The sequence below is a fragment of the Zootoca vivipara genome, chromosome Z2 (genome assembly GCF_965207765.1).
Source record: "Zootoca vivipara chromosome Z2, rZooViv2.hap1.1, whole genome shotgun sequence".
Taxonomy (NCBI): domain Eukaryota; kingdom Metazoa; phylum Chordata; class Lepidosauria; order Squamata; family Lacertidae; genus Zootoca; species Zootoca vivipara.
The window spans coordinates 48,784,132-48,800,510 of record NC_142585.1 but is presented as its reverse complement, the minus strand read 5'-3'; the positions used below and the strand labels follow the sequence as shown (position 1 = coordinate 48,800,510).

Sequence of the window (16,379 nt, the reverse complement as noted above, 5' to 3'; positions counted from 1 at the left end):
TAATGATACAAAGGAGTAAAATATACAAATGAGATCAGTGTGTATGATATGGGTGCAGAATTGGGACTTTCTGGTTTGAAAAGGCAGAAAATGCCCAGTTTTGCTGCATTTGCAAGCATTTCACATTAGACTATTTTGCTTCAAAATGTGCACTTCGAAAGTCTGCATAAAGTTTATTCCTGTACAATCATTAGAAAGTTTTGATACATACACCCAGATGAGTTGATGTCGGCAGAAAACCCAACACAGAAATCCCATCCCATTCTTGCCAGAATTCAGGGTTGTGTCCCAAAGGTGCCGGACACATGAGACACCTGGCTGGCTCAGCTGCTGAGGTCACAGAATTCATCCCCTGTTCAGGTGCTTGTCAAAGATACCGTTTTCTAGCCTGACTACTAGCTGCATCAGGACTCTGTATCTTTAGGCTGGAGAAATACAGCCAGGAGTGTGTTGCGGTGTCTGTGAGAGAGAGTGAGAACTCACACATATATCTGGACTCTTGATGCAGAACTAGCCACAGGAGTAGATGCTTCAGGTTTTACTACTGAAAACAACCTTGGGTTCTTTACAGATCTGGAGATGGTGTTGCAGTCCCCCCACCACCACCACCAGGAGAGGATTTGCTCCCACGTGCAAATGGAAGATGCAGGAGAAGGTTCTGAAAAGCCCAGGATGTCACACTCTCTGGGGAGGCAATGAAGTACCATCCAATACAGTCCGCCTTTCATCCTGGTGGACCTTTGTTAGTGCCAGAGAGAGATGTTGCCTCAGACAGCAAATCATCTCTTGGACTTCCAGGCCGCTTTGGAGTATGGGGCAATCCGTTTTTTGTCTGGGGGCTTAAAGTAGGAATATGGCGCTGCCGGGGGGATCTCTGCATCTGGGTTCTCTGCCATCATCTTCAGCTTGGCCTCGATGGCTTTGATCTTCGTGCTGACACTGTGGAGGAAGGGAAGAGTAAATCTGGTTGAAACGTCAGCCTGTCTGTCCTGGGCCTTGATTTAAAATCAGAATCTAATGTTGACAGTTGACTTAGAGCTGCAGAATCATGTAACTGTCATAATCATTATTATTGATTTGTTTGTATCCTGCCTTTCCCCCAAATTGGGACTCAAGGCAGCTTACTCAAATTAAAAACAACACAGATAAAATGTATAAAAGATAACAGTTAAAAAGGAATCAAACTCTAGTAGAATTAAAACAATACAGTGGTACCTCATGTTGCGAGCGAGATCCGTTCCGGAGGCCCGTTCGCAACATGAAAAGGCTGCAGCATGAAGTGCCGCATCTGTGCATGCACATGAGGCAATGTGGCTCTTCCGCGCATGCGCAAAGCACACCCATAACCTGAAAAGACGCAATATGAAGCTGACATATCATGAGGTATGACTATATAAAAAAACCTATTAACATACAAAGAACAAAAAGAAAACAGCACTATTAAAGCTCTTTCCTTTAAAAAGTGTCAGATCCCAAAGGCCTGCCAGAATAAAACTGTGAAGACCTGCTGGCCAAAAGCCAAGGAGGAGCCAGTCTAGCTTTAGGCAAGGAGATCCAATGGCTGATGCAAATAAAGATTCATTCATTCAGAAGTTCACAATGTTGCCCTATAGAACACAATGGGGACTTGAAGCAGTAGGATGGGGGGGGGGCAAGTTCAGGACCAAAATAAGGACTTCTTCACATAATGTTTAAAGTGTTGATAGCTTTAAAGGGGGTTTGTATAAACTGATGGAGGATAAGGGTTTGTCCACATACAGTATGGAACCTCCATGTTCAAGGCAGTCTACCTCTGAATAGCAGTCACTGGTATTCAACAAGAAGTTCCTGGCTTGTGGGTTTCCCAGAGGCACCTGGTTAGCTGCTGTGGGGAAGAGGCAGCTGGATATGGGTCTGATCCTGCAGGCCTCTTCTTGAGGTTTCTCCAGCTGAAGCTGCACCTCCCCAAGCATACAGTATGCTGCAGACATGGCAAAAGCACAATTCTCACCTCAGATTAGACTGGGTTGGCTCTGAGCTGGATGAGGGTTCCAGGCTGATGGGAAGTATCTTGTCATTCTTGTTCTGATCATATCTCTGGGCAATTAGGGGTGTTGGTGGAAAGAGAAACAGCAGAAATTATTTGACAAGAAGGGAAACAGGCTCAACCCACAAACAAGCAAAAGGAATACAGGGAAATGGGAGTGGCTCTGACGACGGCCAGGTTCTGCTTACCTTGACCTGGGCGTGAGCCCATCGCACCACCAGCTTTTTGGAGAGGGCTAGCTTGCCGTTGAGGGACTGGATCGCCTGCTCAGCTTCCTGCAGGAGAAAAACACCATCAAGGAATGAACCTCTTTCCCAGGGGCTTCAGCTGAATATGTCTGGGCAGTTAATAGGTAATGCCAGGTTTTTGAGGGGGGGTTTCATTTCAAAAGGGGCTGCAGCATAGAATTTAAAGGGATAACAGGTGCCCAGGTTTCTAAGTGGCCAGCAGGATGCACCAGACTTTTAATTTTCCCAGCTGCTCTTTTAAAACCATCAAATTGTAAAGCTGGAATCATAGAACTGTACAGTTGGAAGTGACCCAGGGGTGGTCAACTTACAGGAGACTGCGATCTACTCACAGAGTTAAAACTGGAAATGATCTACCCCCATTTTATTGGGGTTCAGGTCAGGAGCCCGCAATCGACTAGAACCTCCCGGGGATCGGCCAGTCAATCCCAATCGACCTGTTGGACATCCCTGATCTAGTCCAACACACTGCAAAGCAGGAATATGCAGCTGCCCCATACAGGGATCAAACTTGCAACCTAGGCATTATCAGCAACACATTCGAACCAATGGTCATCTAGTCCAACCCCCTGTAATGCTCAGAAAGCTCTACTCAATACTTGAGTGCAGTTTGCAGAACCTGAACAGAAGGCAGTCAATGAGTGTTTTTAAAATGACCAACGCACCATTCCAAGACACACAGCAAATCTCTCTCACTTCCAATTTTCCCAAGGCAACACTGCTGACAGAAAGGCCAGCAACAAAAGATATAGCTCCGAAGGCAGGAAAAATTGCTATACAATGAAACTCCATCGGGGAGGCAGGAAAAATAAAAGAATTTCTATGGAAACCCCCCCCCCAAAAAAAGTTTGTTGGGAGTTCAGCAAAACATCTGGAGGGCACCAGGTTGGGGAAGGATGGCCTACTACAGTTACCTGGCACAGCCAAGCCTACATCCCAAACAGAATCCTTAAAGCTGTGGAATGCTCTAAACTGACTGACCCTCAAGGATCAAGAGCACAGACGGCGCTTTGGGGATGGGGACACAGAACAGTGGCAGAGCCCTAGATTCAATCCACCTGCCTGGGTCCCTGGAGAGCCACCTTACCTAAACCGGGTGCTCTGCAGATGTGGTTGGGACCCCAACTTCCACCAGCCCCAGCCATGGATGATAATGTTGTAGTCCAGCAACACCTGGAGCAAACCAGGCTGGGGAAGCCTGGAGAAGACACTGCTGAACTAGATAAAGCAATGGCCTGACTCAGGACAAGCCAACCTACCTGTTTGGTTTCAAAGTTCACAAAGCAGTAGCCTCTGGGCTGCCCTTCCAACACACCAGACTTGTGGAAAAGGAAGTCAAATTGCTTCACTTTGCCAAACTTCTGAAGGAGCTTGAGAAGGTGGTACCTGGAAGGAGGAGGAGGGAGAGAAGCCAAGATGATGACCTCTGTTGGTTAAGTGGGTTTGAGTGAAAGAGCTGTTTGACAGTGGAATTTGCTGCCAAGGAGTGTGGTGGAGTCTCCTTCTTTGGAGGTCTTTAAGCGGAGGCTTGACAGCCATCTGTCAGGAATGCTTTGATGGTGTTTCCTGCTTGGCAGGGGGTTGGACTGGATGGCCCTTGTGGTCTCTTCCAACTCTAGGATTCTATGAAAGGGAAGGAGGACAAACCACTAGGCCAACTCAATTCAAGCAGCTCCCAGGTGTTGCTTGGGAATGGGAAAAAGTGAAGTTGTGCCCAGTATGTTGGGGGAGGGGAGGGTTTGGAGGGGAGAAAAGTTATTAACACTTTCAATAAAGGAAATTTTAGGACCCCAAAAGTCAAAAGATTTATGGCATAGTGGTGCCCAGCTTATCAGCAAAAACCTGTTTCAAGGTGGCCAAGGGATTGAATTAGTTAGTTCTATGTCCTACTTGACTGCAGAACCTCAAAGCGGTTCAGAAAAAGAATGAAACAGTACGATTATTAGTAAAAACAATCAAAGCATTAAAAAAATTAAAACTAGCAATAAATGATAAATGCATTGGGATTATAAATATATAAATATCTAAACAGCAATGTTTTAGCAGATATCGAAAAGTGTGAAGGTGCCTGCCTGTTATGAACAGGCAGGGAGTTCCAGAGTGTAGGTGCCTCCACATCAAAAGATTGATTTCTCATAAGTCTTATGTGCCAACTGTAAGTGCCAGTTCTTACAGACAGAAGCCGCCGAGTGGGCATATACAGGGTAAGGCGATCTTGCAGGTAAACTGTTCCCAAGTTATTAAGGGCTTTGTTCACTGATACTGATGAGTGAGAGCTGAGGACCGTTCTGAGGGTGGGGCAGTTCACACAGTCCAAGGCTGCTGTGGCTTTCAGCTGCCAAATTCAATGCAGTGACCTTGCACCCACACGGGTGCCAGCAAGTTCTCTGAAGCCCAGTACAAGGAAGGACATTCCAGGAACTGAAGTGATCTCCCAGGCCAGGTTGCTACAGATGTGTTCCTGGAACAGGAGGGAAACAAGGGCCAACTCAGTTTGCCCTGAACCAAGAAGACCCTAATGAAGTGGTGGAAGAACACCTGGGTCTTATGGTGTGGACACAGAAAGCAAAGTCTATCCCAAAAGCCCTTTTAACAAAGCCAGAAAAGCACTGGTGAACTTTTCTTCTTAGTTTAAAACTTTGGAGAGCTGTTGTTCCCAAACTTTTTGGGGCCACCACCCTATTGGTTCCATAATCTTGTCCCCATAAAAAGCATTGTTCAGAACATTGTCCTCACCTGAAAACACAAACACCTTTTGCTACTTGGCCGAGAGAAGCACACACCTAGCTTTCCTTTAGCAAGTCCTGTTGGGGTGTCTCATTTAAATGCATGTTTGTGTGGCTGTGCGTCAACCTTGATTTCATCAGGATTCACTGCACATCTTTCCCTGCGGTGTCTCCACTGAGCACAGCTGGAAAGCAATGAAGCCTCAGGGACATAGAGCTTAAATGATATGCCAGATTTTGCTGGGTGGGTTGGGTGGGTGAGAAATGCTAAATTGAAAACAATTTAGAATACCACTGCAGTGTTCAGACATGGGCAGAGTTAGCAATGCCCCTCTCCACTCTGATGTTCATTTCACACAGGGATTTCTCAAGTTGGCAGAGACAGGGCTGTCCACATGAAAGAGGAGATGGTCAGGCAACTGAATCCTGAGCACTGAAGTGGAAGCCCTGGAACCCTGGCCTTGCCAAGGCAGGGTGAGCCAGAAATGGAAAGAATATGAGGAGCTGTGGGTCAATGACAGGGTCCTTCCAAAGGTTGCTGGCCTCCTACTCCCATCAGCCCCAGCGAGCATCCTACACAGACTTACCGTGTTTCTCATATTTTAAGACATGTCTTATATTTTTTTTTTCGAAGAAAATAAGCCTATGGCTTATTTTCGGGGGTGTCTAATTTTTTGCCGAGCCACGACTGAGCGGGAACCAGCAAAGGCAGCAGCCCGCCGCCGGCTTGGAGCTCGGCAACGTGCGCGCTGCTGCCTTTGCCAGCTCCCGCTCTGTTGGAGCTCGGCAAAGCGCCGCTGCTACGGTACCTTTGCCGGCTCGAGCTCCAAGCCGGCGGCGGGCTGCTGCTTCGCGGCTTCTCCTCCTCCTCCTTCTCCTCACTGCCGCCTTTTTCGGGCTCCAGCTCCTTCTTCCCCACAGGCTCCTCCGCGGAAGGCCCGTCCAGCAGCTCGGCCTCTGAGTCGCCGCTGCTGCTGCCGCCTCTTTCTCCTTCTCCGCCGCCGCCGGGCTCTCCTCCTCCGGGCCCCTCGTCCTGGGCGGGAAGAGCGGTGGTGGGGTTCTCGGCGGCCGCCAGGCTCTCCTGGGTCTCCTGCCTTCCCGCTCGCCTCACACGCGCGGCACACGAACAGGCAAGGCGGCGCGCTGGGCCGAAAAGGGGGAGGGAGGGGGGAGGGTGAGCGCAGACGCGCGCGCAGGGGAGGCTCCCTCTCACCGGGCCATGTGCGCGAGAGCGGACCCGGCGGCGAGTCTCGCGAGAGGGGGCAGGGAAATTGAGCGGGACAGCAGCAGCCCGCCGCCGGCTTGGAGCTCGGCAAAGCGCGCACTGCTGCCTTTGCCGGGTCCTGCTCATGTCTTATTTTTGGGGTATGCCTTATATTTCGCAAGGTCTTGAAAATCCTGCCATGCCTTATTTTTTAGGGATGCCTTAAAATATGAGAAACACGGTACCTAGGAGTTAGCCTCACTGAACTCAGTGAAGCTTAATTCTGAGTAATAAGATTAGGCTGTTAAGTACATAAACCACTGGTACTCTTGAAAAAACAGCCAGGGAGCCTACAAATGTGGCATATTCACACAGGCCATCAAATAAGCCAAAGGATGTTCTGGGCCTGAACCCTATTAATATCAGCCTGTTGATCTTTAACCTGTTGCCTTCAGTTTTTCTGTTGTTATTGGTATTGCAAAGTGTTGGTGTTACTATAATTTGTAGCATGTGGTGTTTAAGTGAAATGGGGAAACTGGATGCTGGACTAGATGGGCCTACTTTTGTCTGATCCAGTTTTAGGGCTCTGCTTATGTCTGAGCTGAGCTGCATGCTGAGCTCTCCTTCTGCACATGGGCCTTTGCACTCTGTGGAGCTTGGCTGTCCAACAGGAACTGCCTGTTATACCAGTGTAGTTTTCTTTGCTCCTTTTAAAGAAAATATAAAGAAATAAAGAAAATATAAAAGCCACCTGTTTGTGTGTGTGTGTATATGCTGTGTAGTTTACCCACATGTCACACTCTAGCTTATTATTCTGAAACCGCATACACAAACTGGAAGCTGATCACAGAGGCACTAACAGAGCACCCAGCTCTCTTGAGTCACAAGACGACAGTTTCCTGGATTCATCACTGGTCTGGAATTCTGCATCTCTCCCTTATCTTCCAGTTCTTTACTTCCAGTATTTTTGGATGCAAGGAATTATTAAAGAGGCCCAGAAAGAGTTTGTGAGCAACTGGAGAGCTGCATTGTGAAGAAGGAACAAGAAGTTGGAAATTCCTGGAGCATCTTGATGAGGTACCTGGGACGAGGCAGGGGAAGGGGAAGGTCAAAGCTCTACTGTGGGCTGCAGCCAGGTCCCCATTCCTACTTCCTGTCATCCAAGGCAAGTGTGGGACAGCCCGTCCAAGCTCCGCTTCCTTTTCCGCCAGTCTTCCTCCTGGCACCCTAAGAGCTATTCAAACACCGAGTCAAGGCTTCCTCTGAACAATGCTGTCCCAAGGATACAGGGAATGGTCCTAACCACATGCTAAAGCCATTAAGGCTGGGAATCCTGTCCCGCTGGGAACCAGCAAGCTGTTGTTAAAATATGCTGTTTGCTGAGCAAAGCTCATCAGGATGGATCTCAATGCAGCAGGCAGAGGTGTGGCATAGCTGTACCTCTTCAAAAGTCTCCCCCCCCCCAAAAAAAAACACCCCACGAGGCAGAGGCTAAAACGCAGTGCTCTATCTAAAAGACAGTAACATGTACTCCTGCGTAAGAAGGGCATTTTGCAAGGGGCAAACTGTGGCATCAATGCAACCTTGGTAACAACCACAAACAACCCTCCCAAATGGAAGTCAGTGCAGTTTAAGCAAGGTAGGCTGGGACTGAAGGGGAGCGCTTTGGGTTCTTTGCAGAAGATAAGCAAAGGACCGTTGACTCACAAGAGTTTAACAAGAGCATAAACAAAAATGCCTCCACCACTTTTCTGAAACAGAAAAAAAGCTTAGGGGAAAAACCTGGAGTGGATTTGTGTGTGGAAGGGCTATGAGCTGAGCTCTAGTATTGAAAACAAATCCCTAGTCCTGAGCATGTGTGGTCACAGACAGAAATATTGCCCCCACTTCCAAATGCCTGTGTTCTCTCCCGATGCTCCCAGCCTTCCTTTTTCACCAAGCTCTGGTCAGTGGACTTCAACATGTGTGTGTTGGAAGAGGGGGTGGCAGGCCTTACTTAGAACTTAGGAACTGAAACAAATATTTAGAATACTGGACAGAAGCAGGCTAGAAACAGCAACTAACATCCCACTCCAGATTGTGGTTTTGGTGCCGTTTCAGCCAAAAATGCAATGGAGTATAGCTGTCCAAAGTTCCTCCTCCTCTCTCCCCTCACCCTCTGCTATTCCCCACTTGTAAAATGGAAATAGGGATGCGGGTGGCGCTGTGGTCTAAACCACAGAGCCTAGGGCTTGCTGATCGGAAGGTCGGCGGTTCGAATCCCCGCGACAAAGTGAGCTCCCGTTGTTCGGTCCCAGCTCCTGCCCACCTAGCAGTTTGAAAGCATGTCAAAGTGCAAGTAGATAAATAGGTACTGCTCCAGTGGGAAGGTAAACGACATTTCTGTGCACTGCTCTGGTTTGCCAGAAGTGGCTTAGTCATGCTGGCTCCCTCAGCCTATAGAGCGCCGCAACCCCAGAATTGTTCGCGACAGGACTTAACTGTAAGGGGTCCTTTACCTTTACCTTTAAAATAGAAATACAGTCGTACCTTCGTTTTGGAACAGCTTAGTTCCCGAACGTTTTGGCTTCCGAATGCTGCAAACCAGGAAGTGACTGTTCCAGTTTGCAAACTATTTTTGGAAGCCGAACGTCTGAGGGGGGCTTCTGCGGCTTCCAATTGGCTGCGTTTTTGTTTTGGAAGTCGAACGGACTTCCGGAACGGATTCTGTTCGACTTTCAAGGTACGTCTGTACAGTATGTTGTAAATAGGAGCCAAATTACAGAAGCATATGACTCACTTGTTATAACAACTCCACTGGCTACCAGTCTGTTTCTGGACGCAATTCAAAGTTCTGGTTATGACCTGTAAATCTGAAAAACCATATTCCTACACACAAACAAATCCGGGCTCAGAGATCTTGTGGGGAGGCTGTTCTTTGCATCTCAGCACCCTCACAGGCATGCATGGTGGGGATGCAGGAGGCAGTCTTCTCAGGGGCAGCAGCTCCCAGACTTTGGAACTCCCTCTCTAGAGAAGCTAGACTGGCTCTTTCCTTGACCTTGCACTGGCAGGTGATGACAGTTTTATCCTGACAGACTTTTGGGGACTTACTGGGTTTTTTTTTTACAGAAAGTGTTTTTAGAAAGTACTGTGCTGTTTTTACTATCTGCATTTCAATATATATGCTTTTATATTGTTTTAATTTCTGTATTTTAATGTTTTGTTGGAAGCCGCCCAGAGTGGCTGGGGGAACCCGGCCAGATGGGCGGGGTATAAATAATAAATTATTAAAAATTATTATATATTATTAATTCTATTAGAGTTTAATTGTTTTTAACTATTATTTTTATAGCTTCTTGTATTTTATCTGTGTTGTTTTTAATCAGAGTAAGATGTCTGGAATTCCAGTCTGGGACAAAAGTGGGATGTAAATAAATATTATAATAATATTAATTCCACAGGAGATAAACAAGGAATGTTAAACCATTACATCCGGCTAAGCAGGACAACTGTGCCCTATGAGAGTTTGACCCAGGTTCTTTGACTAAATTGGATTTCAAAAACATTCTTCGGAGTCATACAAACATCAAAGGCCACAAGGCTGAGCTTATGTGAATTGCTGAAGGGTCAACCAGCCTCTCTGCCCCAACAACTGAATGCCTACTTCTAAAATACCCCACTGCCACCCACCCACCTTCTGTGGAACTTTGAACAAGCGGAATGATTTAATTGTTCCCTGCCCTTACAACAACCTTGTGAGCTAGCTTGCTGGTATCCACATTTTGAACAACTGCACTCAGAATACGGAAGAGATTCCTAGAATTACAGTATATTGCTATACAGGTGAAACTCGGGAAATTAGAATATCGTCGAAAAGTACATTTAATTCAGTAACACAATTTAAAAGGTGAAACCAATCTATGAGACAGATGCATGACATGCAAAGCAAGATATGTCAAGCCTTTATTTGTTGTAATTAATGAAATGTCATAGCGATGTTTATTTTTTGTTTATTTTTGTATTATTGTAACTATTTGTTTTATTAGTGTGGAATTTCCAAAAGAAAGCATTTGTAAAAAATAAAATAAAAATAGAAAAATAAAAAGTTGCATTACTGAAATAAATGCACTTTTTGACGATATTCTAATTTTCCGAGTTCCACCTGTATGAGGCAGGTTGGAGGGAGGGACTGCTCCTTCCATGTAAACACCACCCACCCACCATAGCTGCCAAGGTTTCCCTTTTCTCGCGAGGAAGCCTATTCAGCATAAGGGGAAATCCCTTAAAAAAGGGATAACTTGGCAGCTATGCGACCCACCCACATAAAGCTTTTTTTAAAAAGGGGGAAGACTAGGCTCTAAGACAATGTTTCTCAGCCTTGGTCCCCAGCTGTTGTTGGACTACAGTTCCCATCATCTCTAGCTAGCAGGGCCAGTGGTCAGGAATGATAGGAGTTGCAGTCCAACAACATCTGGGGACCCAAGGTTGAGAAAAGCTGCTCTTAGTGTTTCCTCTTAGGTGCTTGCTTTCAACACGTGAGCAGGTTTTGCTGCTGAAGGAGCACTGGCATGTCTGGAGATAGGAAACACACACACATAGGCAACTCTGGAAAAGGAAATTACAAATTCATAGAGAGGTTTATCAGTGGCTGGTAATCATGAGGGCTAAATGGAACCTCTTTGTTCAGAGGCAGTCTATGTCTAAATACTAATGGCCGGATGACAATAGCAGACCCTGTGGTGGGTCTTCCCAGGGACATCTTGTTTGGCCGCAGAGAGCAGGCATTAGATGGACCTTTGTTCTGATCCAGGAGCCAGGTTCTTATTTTCTAGTGGGAGGGCATTTTCTGGATGTCCACAAGGGTCAACAAGCACCTGACAAAGGCAAGGTTTGAAGCCAAGCAACCCACCTTTTCTAAGCCCAAGCTCCCTTAACAATTCACTCAACACCACTGACTCTGGAGCCCCAGATCTACAGATGTTTCAAAACGTCAGATTTTACAAGGTCAGGCAAATGAACTTCAGTTCCTAGATGCTGGGGTCAGAATTTTCAGGGAAAGAAAACGGTCTTGGATGTTCCCTGCCTTGTAAGGTATATACAAAAAAACAAAAAAAAAAAACCTGGAATGCCTCTGTTTGGCCAAGTACAGAATCTGAAATCCTTAAGGGACAGATCAACCAGGCCTAACATGTACTTTTCTCCTTGCACACCTCCTGGGCCTTTAATTCCCACCCCCAACTTTCCAAACAGGCCCTTCCCCAAAAGGCCCAGGCAGCCTGTCAATTGAGCAGTGCTCACAATTACTCACCCCCAAGAAGCCACAGCAATATAAACACTGGGCAAAAAATGGTAATTAATGCAAAAACTGAGAAGAGGCCAGCCAGTGCAGCGCTGAATGAGTCGCCTGAAGAGGGCATTACGTTAATGATGGACTCCACTTAGAGGTACGATTATGAGTGCTGCCGGGCTGAAAGAAACAGCACTTGGAACAAAAACCTGAAGGCACTTCCCGAAACACAAGAAGCCGGGCAAAAATTGCTTCCACAGCTGAGAGGCCCACAATATCCGGGCGATAAAACAAGAACAGCTACTTGGAATGCATAAATTGGAGATTGTTTTGTAAAGTGTGTTGCGGGGGTGGGGTGGGGAGAGGAAAGCCGGCCACCAGAACCCCTGGCCCGGCACATCTAATATCCCTCTGAGCAATCAAGCTCTCCTCCCTCGGCGTTTAATTGCCCCACTTCAACTTGCTCAAATGTGTTAGCACGCAATTTAAACACGCTAATCATTTGGAGGCCAAGGGAATGTCAAATGCACACACTTAAAACGTTCGCCGCCACCAGAAATGGGACTGGGGTGTGCACACAGCTGCGATTATTAGAGAAGCAGCTCGGAGGAAGCCTGAAGGTGCTTGGGCCAATAGAGTTTCTCTCGAGGCACTGTCAGCCACCAGGCCTCGCCACAGTCACACAGTCATAGTCACCCAACTACACTTGGTAAGGCAGTTACAGCTGTTCCTGGATCAGGTTAGCTTGATCTCAGTTGTCCATGCACAGCTAACCTTATGGCTGGATTACTGAGATGTGCTCTATATAATGCTACACTTGGCGTTGGTCTGGACGCTGCAGCTGGTGCAGAGCATGGCGGCTCGGTTGATTGTGGGAGCAAACGATTGAGAGCCTATAACACCTTGCATTCAGGATCTGCACTGGCTGCCAATTTACTGCTGGGCCAAGTTGAAGGTTTTGGTACTAGCATGCAAGTCCCTATGCAGCTCAGGACCAAGTTACTCAACAGACTGACTTACCGCTTATGCACCCAATAGCTCACTGCAGTCCGTGGGAGAGTGTCTCCCACAAATTCCAAATATCTCAGACGCCCGCTCCACAGTAACCTGGAGCAGGGCTTTTTTAGTAGCTCCCTTGTTCTGTAGAATAGCACTCCTGTTCAAGATACAACAGGTGCACACTTTCTGGAAACAGCTGGAGACATTTTTGTTTCGACTAGTTTTCCCAGCTGGATGAATGGGTGTTTACCACCAACGTTACCATTTTAGTCTTGTTGGTTTTGTGTTTTTAAACTGCTTTTAATTATTTTGTGTAACTTGCCTTGAGATGGCAGTTTAAAAGACAACTAATAAATAAATTATGGTGCTGAAGGAGCCTCTTGAGAGTCCCGTGGACTGCAAGAAGATCAAACCTGTCCATTCTGAAGGAAATCAGCCCTGAGTGCTCACTGGAAGGACAGATCCTGAAGTTGAGGCTCCAAGACTTTGGCCACCTCATGAGAAGAAAGAGAAGACTCCCTGGAAAAGACTCTGATGTTGGGAAAGATTGAGGGCACAAGGAAAAAGGGGACGACAGAGGATGAGATGGTTGGACCGTGTTCTTGAAGCTACTAACATGAGTTTGACCAAACTGCGGGAGGCAGTGGAAGACAGGAGTGCCTAGTGTGCTCTGGTCCATGGGGTCACAAAGAGTGGACATGACTAAACAACAAATAAATTAACTGTAATAATGATGATGATGATGATGATGATGATGATGGTGATAATCCCCTAGACTCAGCCACTGGGATAACAAAGATGTGGGTAAAATTGGCACATTGGACAGGAATTAAACAGAACATTAAATGCTAGCAGAAGCCGAGTTCAAATAGCAGCAAAACAGAAATGATGGTGTGTTTTCTTATTTTCTTTGGAGAATCCCCTTCCTTTCCTGGCACTCAAGAGCTAAATCCCAAGCCCCTCCCTTCCTTGCCCCTCACTCACTCTGTAATCTTGGGGTCGAGGTTTCCGATCCACAAGCGATGTCCATCCTGCAGGGCCCCCTCGGACAGGATAGATGCATTCTCCAAGCGCAGGCTCTGCGTGGGAGGCACTGCGGTCGCCATCCGCACCTGGGGAGGTGGAGAGACAACGAAGAGAGTGCGGTTGGTGGTGTGAAATTGAAAAAGGAAGAGGTTGTACACCCTGCAAGATTATCAGCACCATGAGAAAAATCCTGCTCAATTTTAATCTCTTGCTGATATTTAGAGCTTCACTTCTGAATATGCTCCCTATGCCAAGGTCTAGCCCCAGGAAACATCACTGCAAACTTGGGTCTCCATATGTTTTGAACTACAATTCCCATCATCCCATACCACTTGTACTGCTAGCTAGGGGTGATAGGGGTTGTAGCCCCAAAACAGCTGGACCCAAGTTTGGGAAACCCTGCTCTAAACCATAGCACCACCACTTCCTAGTACGAGCAATTTGGGGGTAATGATGTTGATGATAGTAATGATGATACAGCAGACTGTTCTTGTACTGTACACAGTGCTGGTATGCTGATCTTTAAAGCCTGGGTAAAGCCCTCCTGGTGTCATTGAACTGAAATTGCCATCATTGCTACTAGAACTGATGGGAGCAGAAGTCAAAAAAACATCTGGAGAGCCACAGGTTGCCCATTCCTACTTTAAAGGCACCTGCAGTGTAGCATCCAGTTAACAAAGGCTAAACACTCCTATCCACACTTAACCTGGAAGTAGGATCCATTCAGTTTACTAGGACATTTTCCTAAGTAGACATGTAGAAGACTTCAATGATAAGGATTATCTATTTGTTTTCTTTTTCTTTGTATTAGTGTATTGTGACTTGCTAGTGTTGTTTTCTTTCTTAGGTTTCAGTAATAAAATTTATTTAAATAAAAATAAAAAGTATTGCCTTCTCCCACACAAATCTACTTAAATGCCCAGGTTGTCCTTGAGTCCCTTCACTGGGTGCTTCTTCCTATGGAGGTGCAACAGGCACCAACCAACCAACCAACTAGAGAAGGTCTTCTTAGTTGTGGGGAGCCATCTGTGAAACTCCCCCAGGAGCAGCTTGTGTGCTGCTGAGGTCTAATGCTCCATAACATAATTTTTTTTTTTTAAAAAATCAAGTATTAAAACTCAAATACTGTAGTCTGTTTAGCATCAGGTGAATCCTTTACTTAAGTATATTTGTTACTCGCATTGTTAGATTGGGGAGACCACATTGATTTTATCTGTGCTCTTCTGTTATTCATTATTATTATTTGTTAATTATGCACAGTTCTCCTTTAAGAATCGTTTTGTAAGCCACCCTGGAAGTTGTCAGAGACTGAAAAGGTGGAGAATGAAAGGCCTTAAATTTATATGGCAGCAGGCAAAACCAGAGCTGGCAACAGCACCTGCCATCCTTGCTGCCAGGGCCTCTAGGTAATTTTAATCTATTTTAACTTCTGTATGTTTTGAATTGTGGTTGTAATTTTTTCATGATTTTCTTCTTTTCTCTTTTTGTAAACCACTTTGAGGGTTTTTTAAACAATCAAGTGGTGTGCAAATTTCATGAAATAAATACATACATAGCTTGCCAGGATCTTGCAAGAGCCAACATGGATGCCAGCCTTGGGCCTCATATTCCTGCCATACCCACCCCACCCAGCAATCTGAGCAGCACCAGGCAGCTAGATGTTGTGACATTTTTAAATTTCCACAATGTGCATGGCCTGCTGTCACTCTGAAGCACTGTGAGAAATTAAAAGGGTGGCAACCAAGGAATGCAAAAGGACACTTGGACCCAAGGCCCCCTCAGACATGGAGCCACCCCCAGGAAAAGCTTCAAGGGAGCTTCCATTTAAAAACAGACAGCCTCAGGAAACACCAAGGTAGGTAAAGAAATGTGAAAAGCGGCAGGGCTGGTCCAAGTCATTTTGGCACCTGCACTCCTTGCCAGAGGGATTGGAACTCTACATCAGGAACAGGGGGTAGGGAGTGAAGATAATCACTGGGAATAAAGATCTACATGTGATGTGTGTCCTGGAGGTCAGATCTGCTGCTCCTGTGGATCCTGCTACCCGGCAGTTGCCTCACCTTTCCTCATGGGCGGGCTGGCCCTAACTGGGGGAGGGCAAAGGTGATTACTATGGATCACAGAGGTTGCATGGACTGTAGAGTTGGGAGGGATCATCTGGTCCAACCCCCTGCAATGCAGGAATCTCAACTAGATCATCTGTGACTGATGAAGTTTTTAATCTTGATTACAGGAGGATTTTGACCATCTGAAGAAATGAAAAACAAGAGAGATATAGGCCGAACTCTTTAAACGGGGAGGCTGGTCTCAAAGCAAAGAGTCAAGCATTCTCTCCCTCCCTCGAAGTGTTGCTGCCAGTCAGTGCCAGCAACATTGAGAAGCGGCCTGGCCAGGTGGCTAGAAGGCCGCTCCCCAGCCTTGTCTTTCAGCTGAGCTGGGCTCCCAAATGAAAACTGTAATTATCTGCCCGTCTCCACGAGGGGCGCGGGGGGGGGATCTCCCTGGAAAGGCGCTCGGGGGAGTTTCCTTTTTTATATACAATACTTTATCTTCGGTTCCTTTTTGTTTGTTTCTGCCTATGTCTCAACGACGTGGATCTTGGGTCGCAGAGACGCGCCCGCCGCCCAGCTCCCTCGCTCTCCGCCTAGCCTACCTCGCTAGGTTGTTGTGCGGATGACGAGGGAGGCCCCGCGCGTGGGCTAAGGTCTTCGGCGGAAGGGCCGGTTTAAAAAAGCGACAGGGTCACCCTCTGGGCATGTGCAGAGTGCCGCCGCCGCCCTGACTTGACGGCCCCCTCGGCCTCACACTCACCGGCATCCCCTCAGCGCGCCTCTCTTCCTCTCCGCTCCCCTCGCGCTCCGGCTGCGGCGTCACCAGTCCG

At 46.9% G+C, this 16,379-nt stretch overlaps 1 protein-coding gene across 2 annotated transcripts; it reads right to left on the bottom strand.

Annotated features, from left to right (window-relative positions):
• Positions 1–133: 133 nt before the first annotated feature.
• On the bottom strand, positions 134–16,364 carry RBM18 (RNA binding motif protein 18). Of its 2 annotated transcripts, none has more exons than XM_060270641.2 (6): positions 16,152–16,364; positions 13,457–13,584; positions 3,534–3,660; positions 2,215–2,301; positions 1,991–2,076; positions 134–939 (listed from the first exon to the last, which is right to left on the bottom strand). In XM_060270641.2, the coding sequence occupies exons 2-6, from the start codon at positions 13,576–13,578 to the stop codon at positions 780–782; spliced, it is 582 nt and encodes a 193-aa protein (XP_060126624.1). In that variant the 5' UTR covers positions 13,579–13,584; positions 16,152–16,364; the 3' UTR covers positions 134–779. The 2 variants fall into 2 exon arrangements, with proteins under 2 accessions (XP_060126624.1, XP_060126623.2); XM_060270640.2 differs by having other exon boundaries at positions 16,310–16,364.
• Between the last annotated feature and the right edge of the window lie 15 nt (positions 16,365–16,379).

Excerpts from the sequence above, each read along its gene's own strand:
- RBM18 (XM_060270640.2), bottom strand. Across the intron at positions 3,661-13,456 it reads CTCGACCCCAAGATTACAGA|GTACCACCTTCTCAAGCTCC; the intron begins GTGAGTGAGGGG and ends TCCTCCTTCCAG. Across the intron at positions 2,077-2,214 it reads GGGCTCACGCCCAGGTCAAG|AGATATGATCAGAACAAGAA; the intron begins GTAAGCAGAACC and ends CTAATTGCCCAG.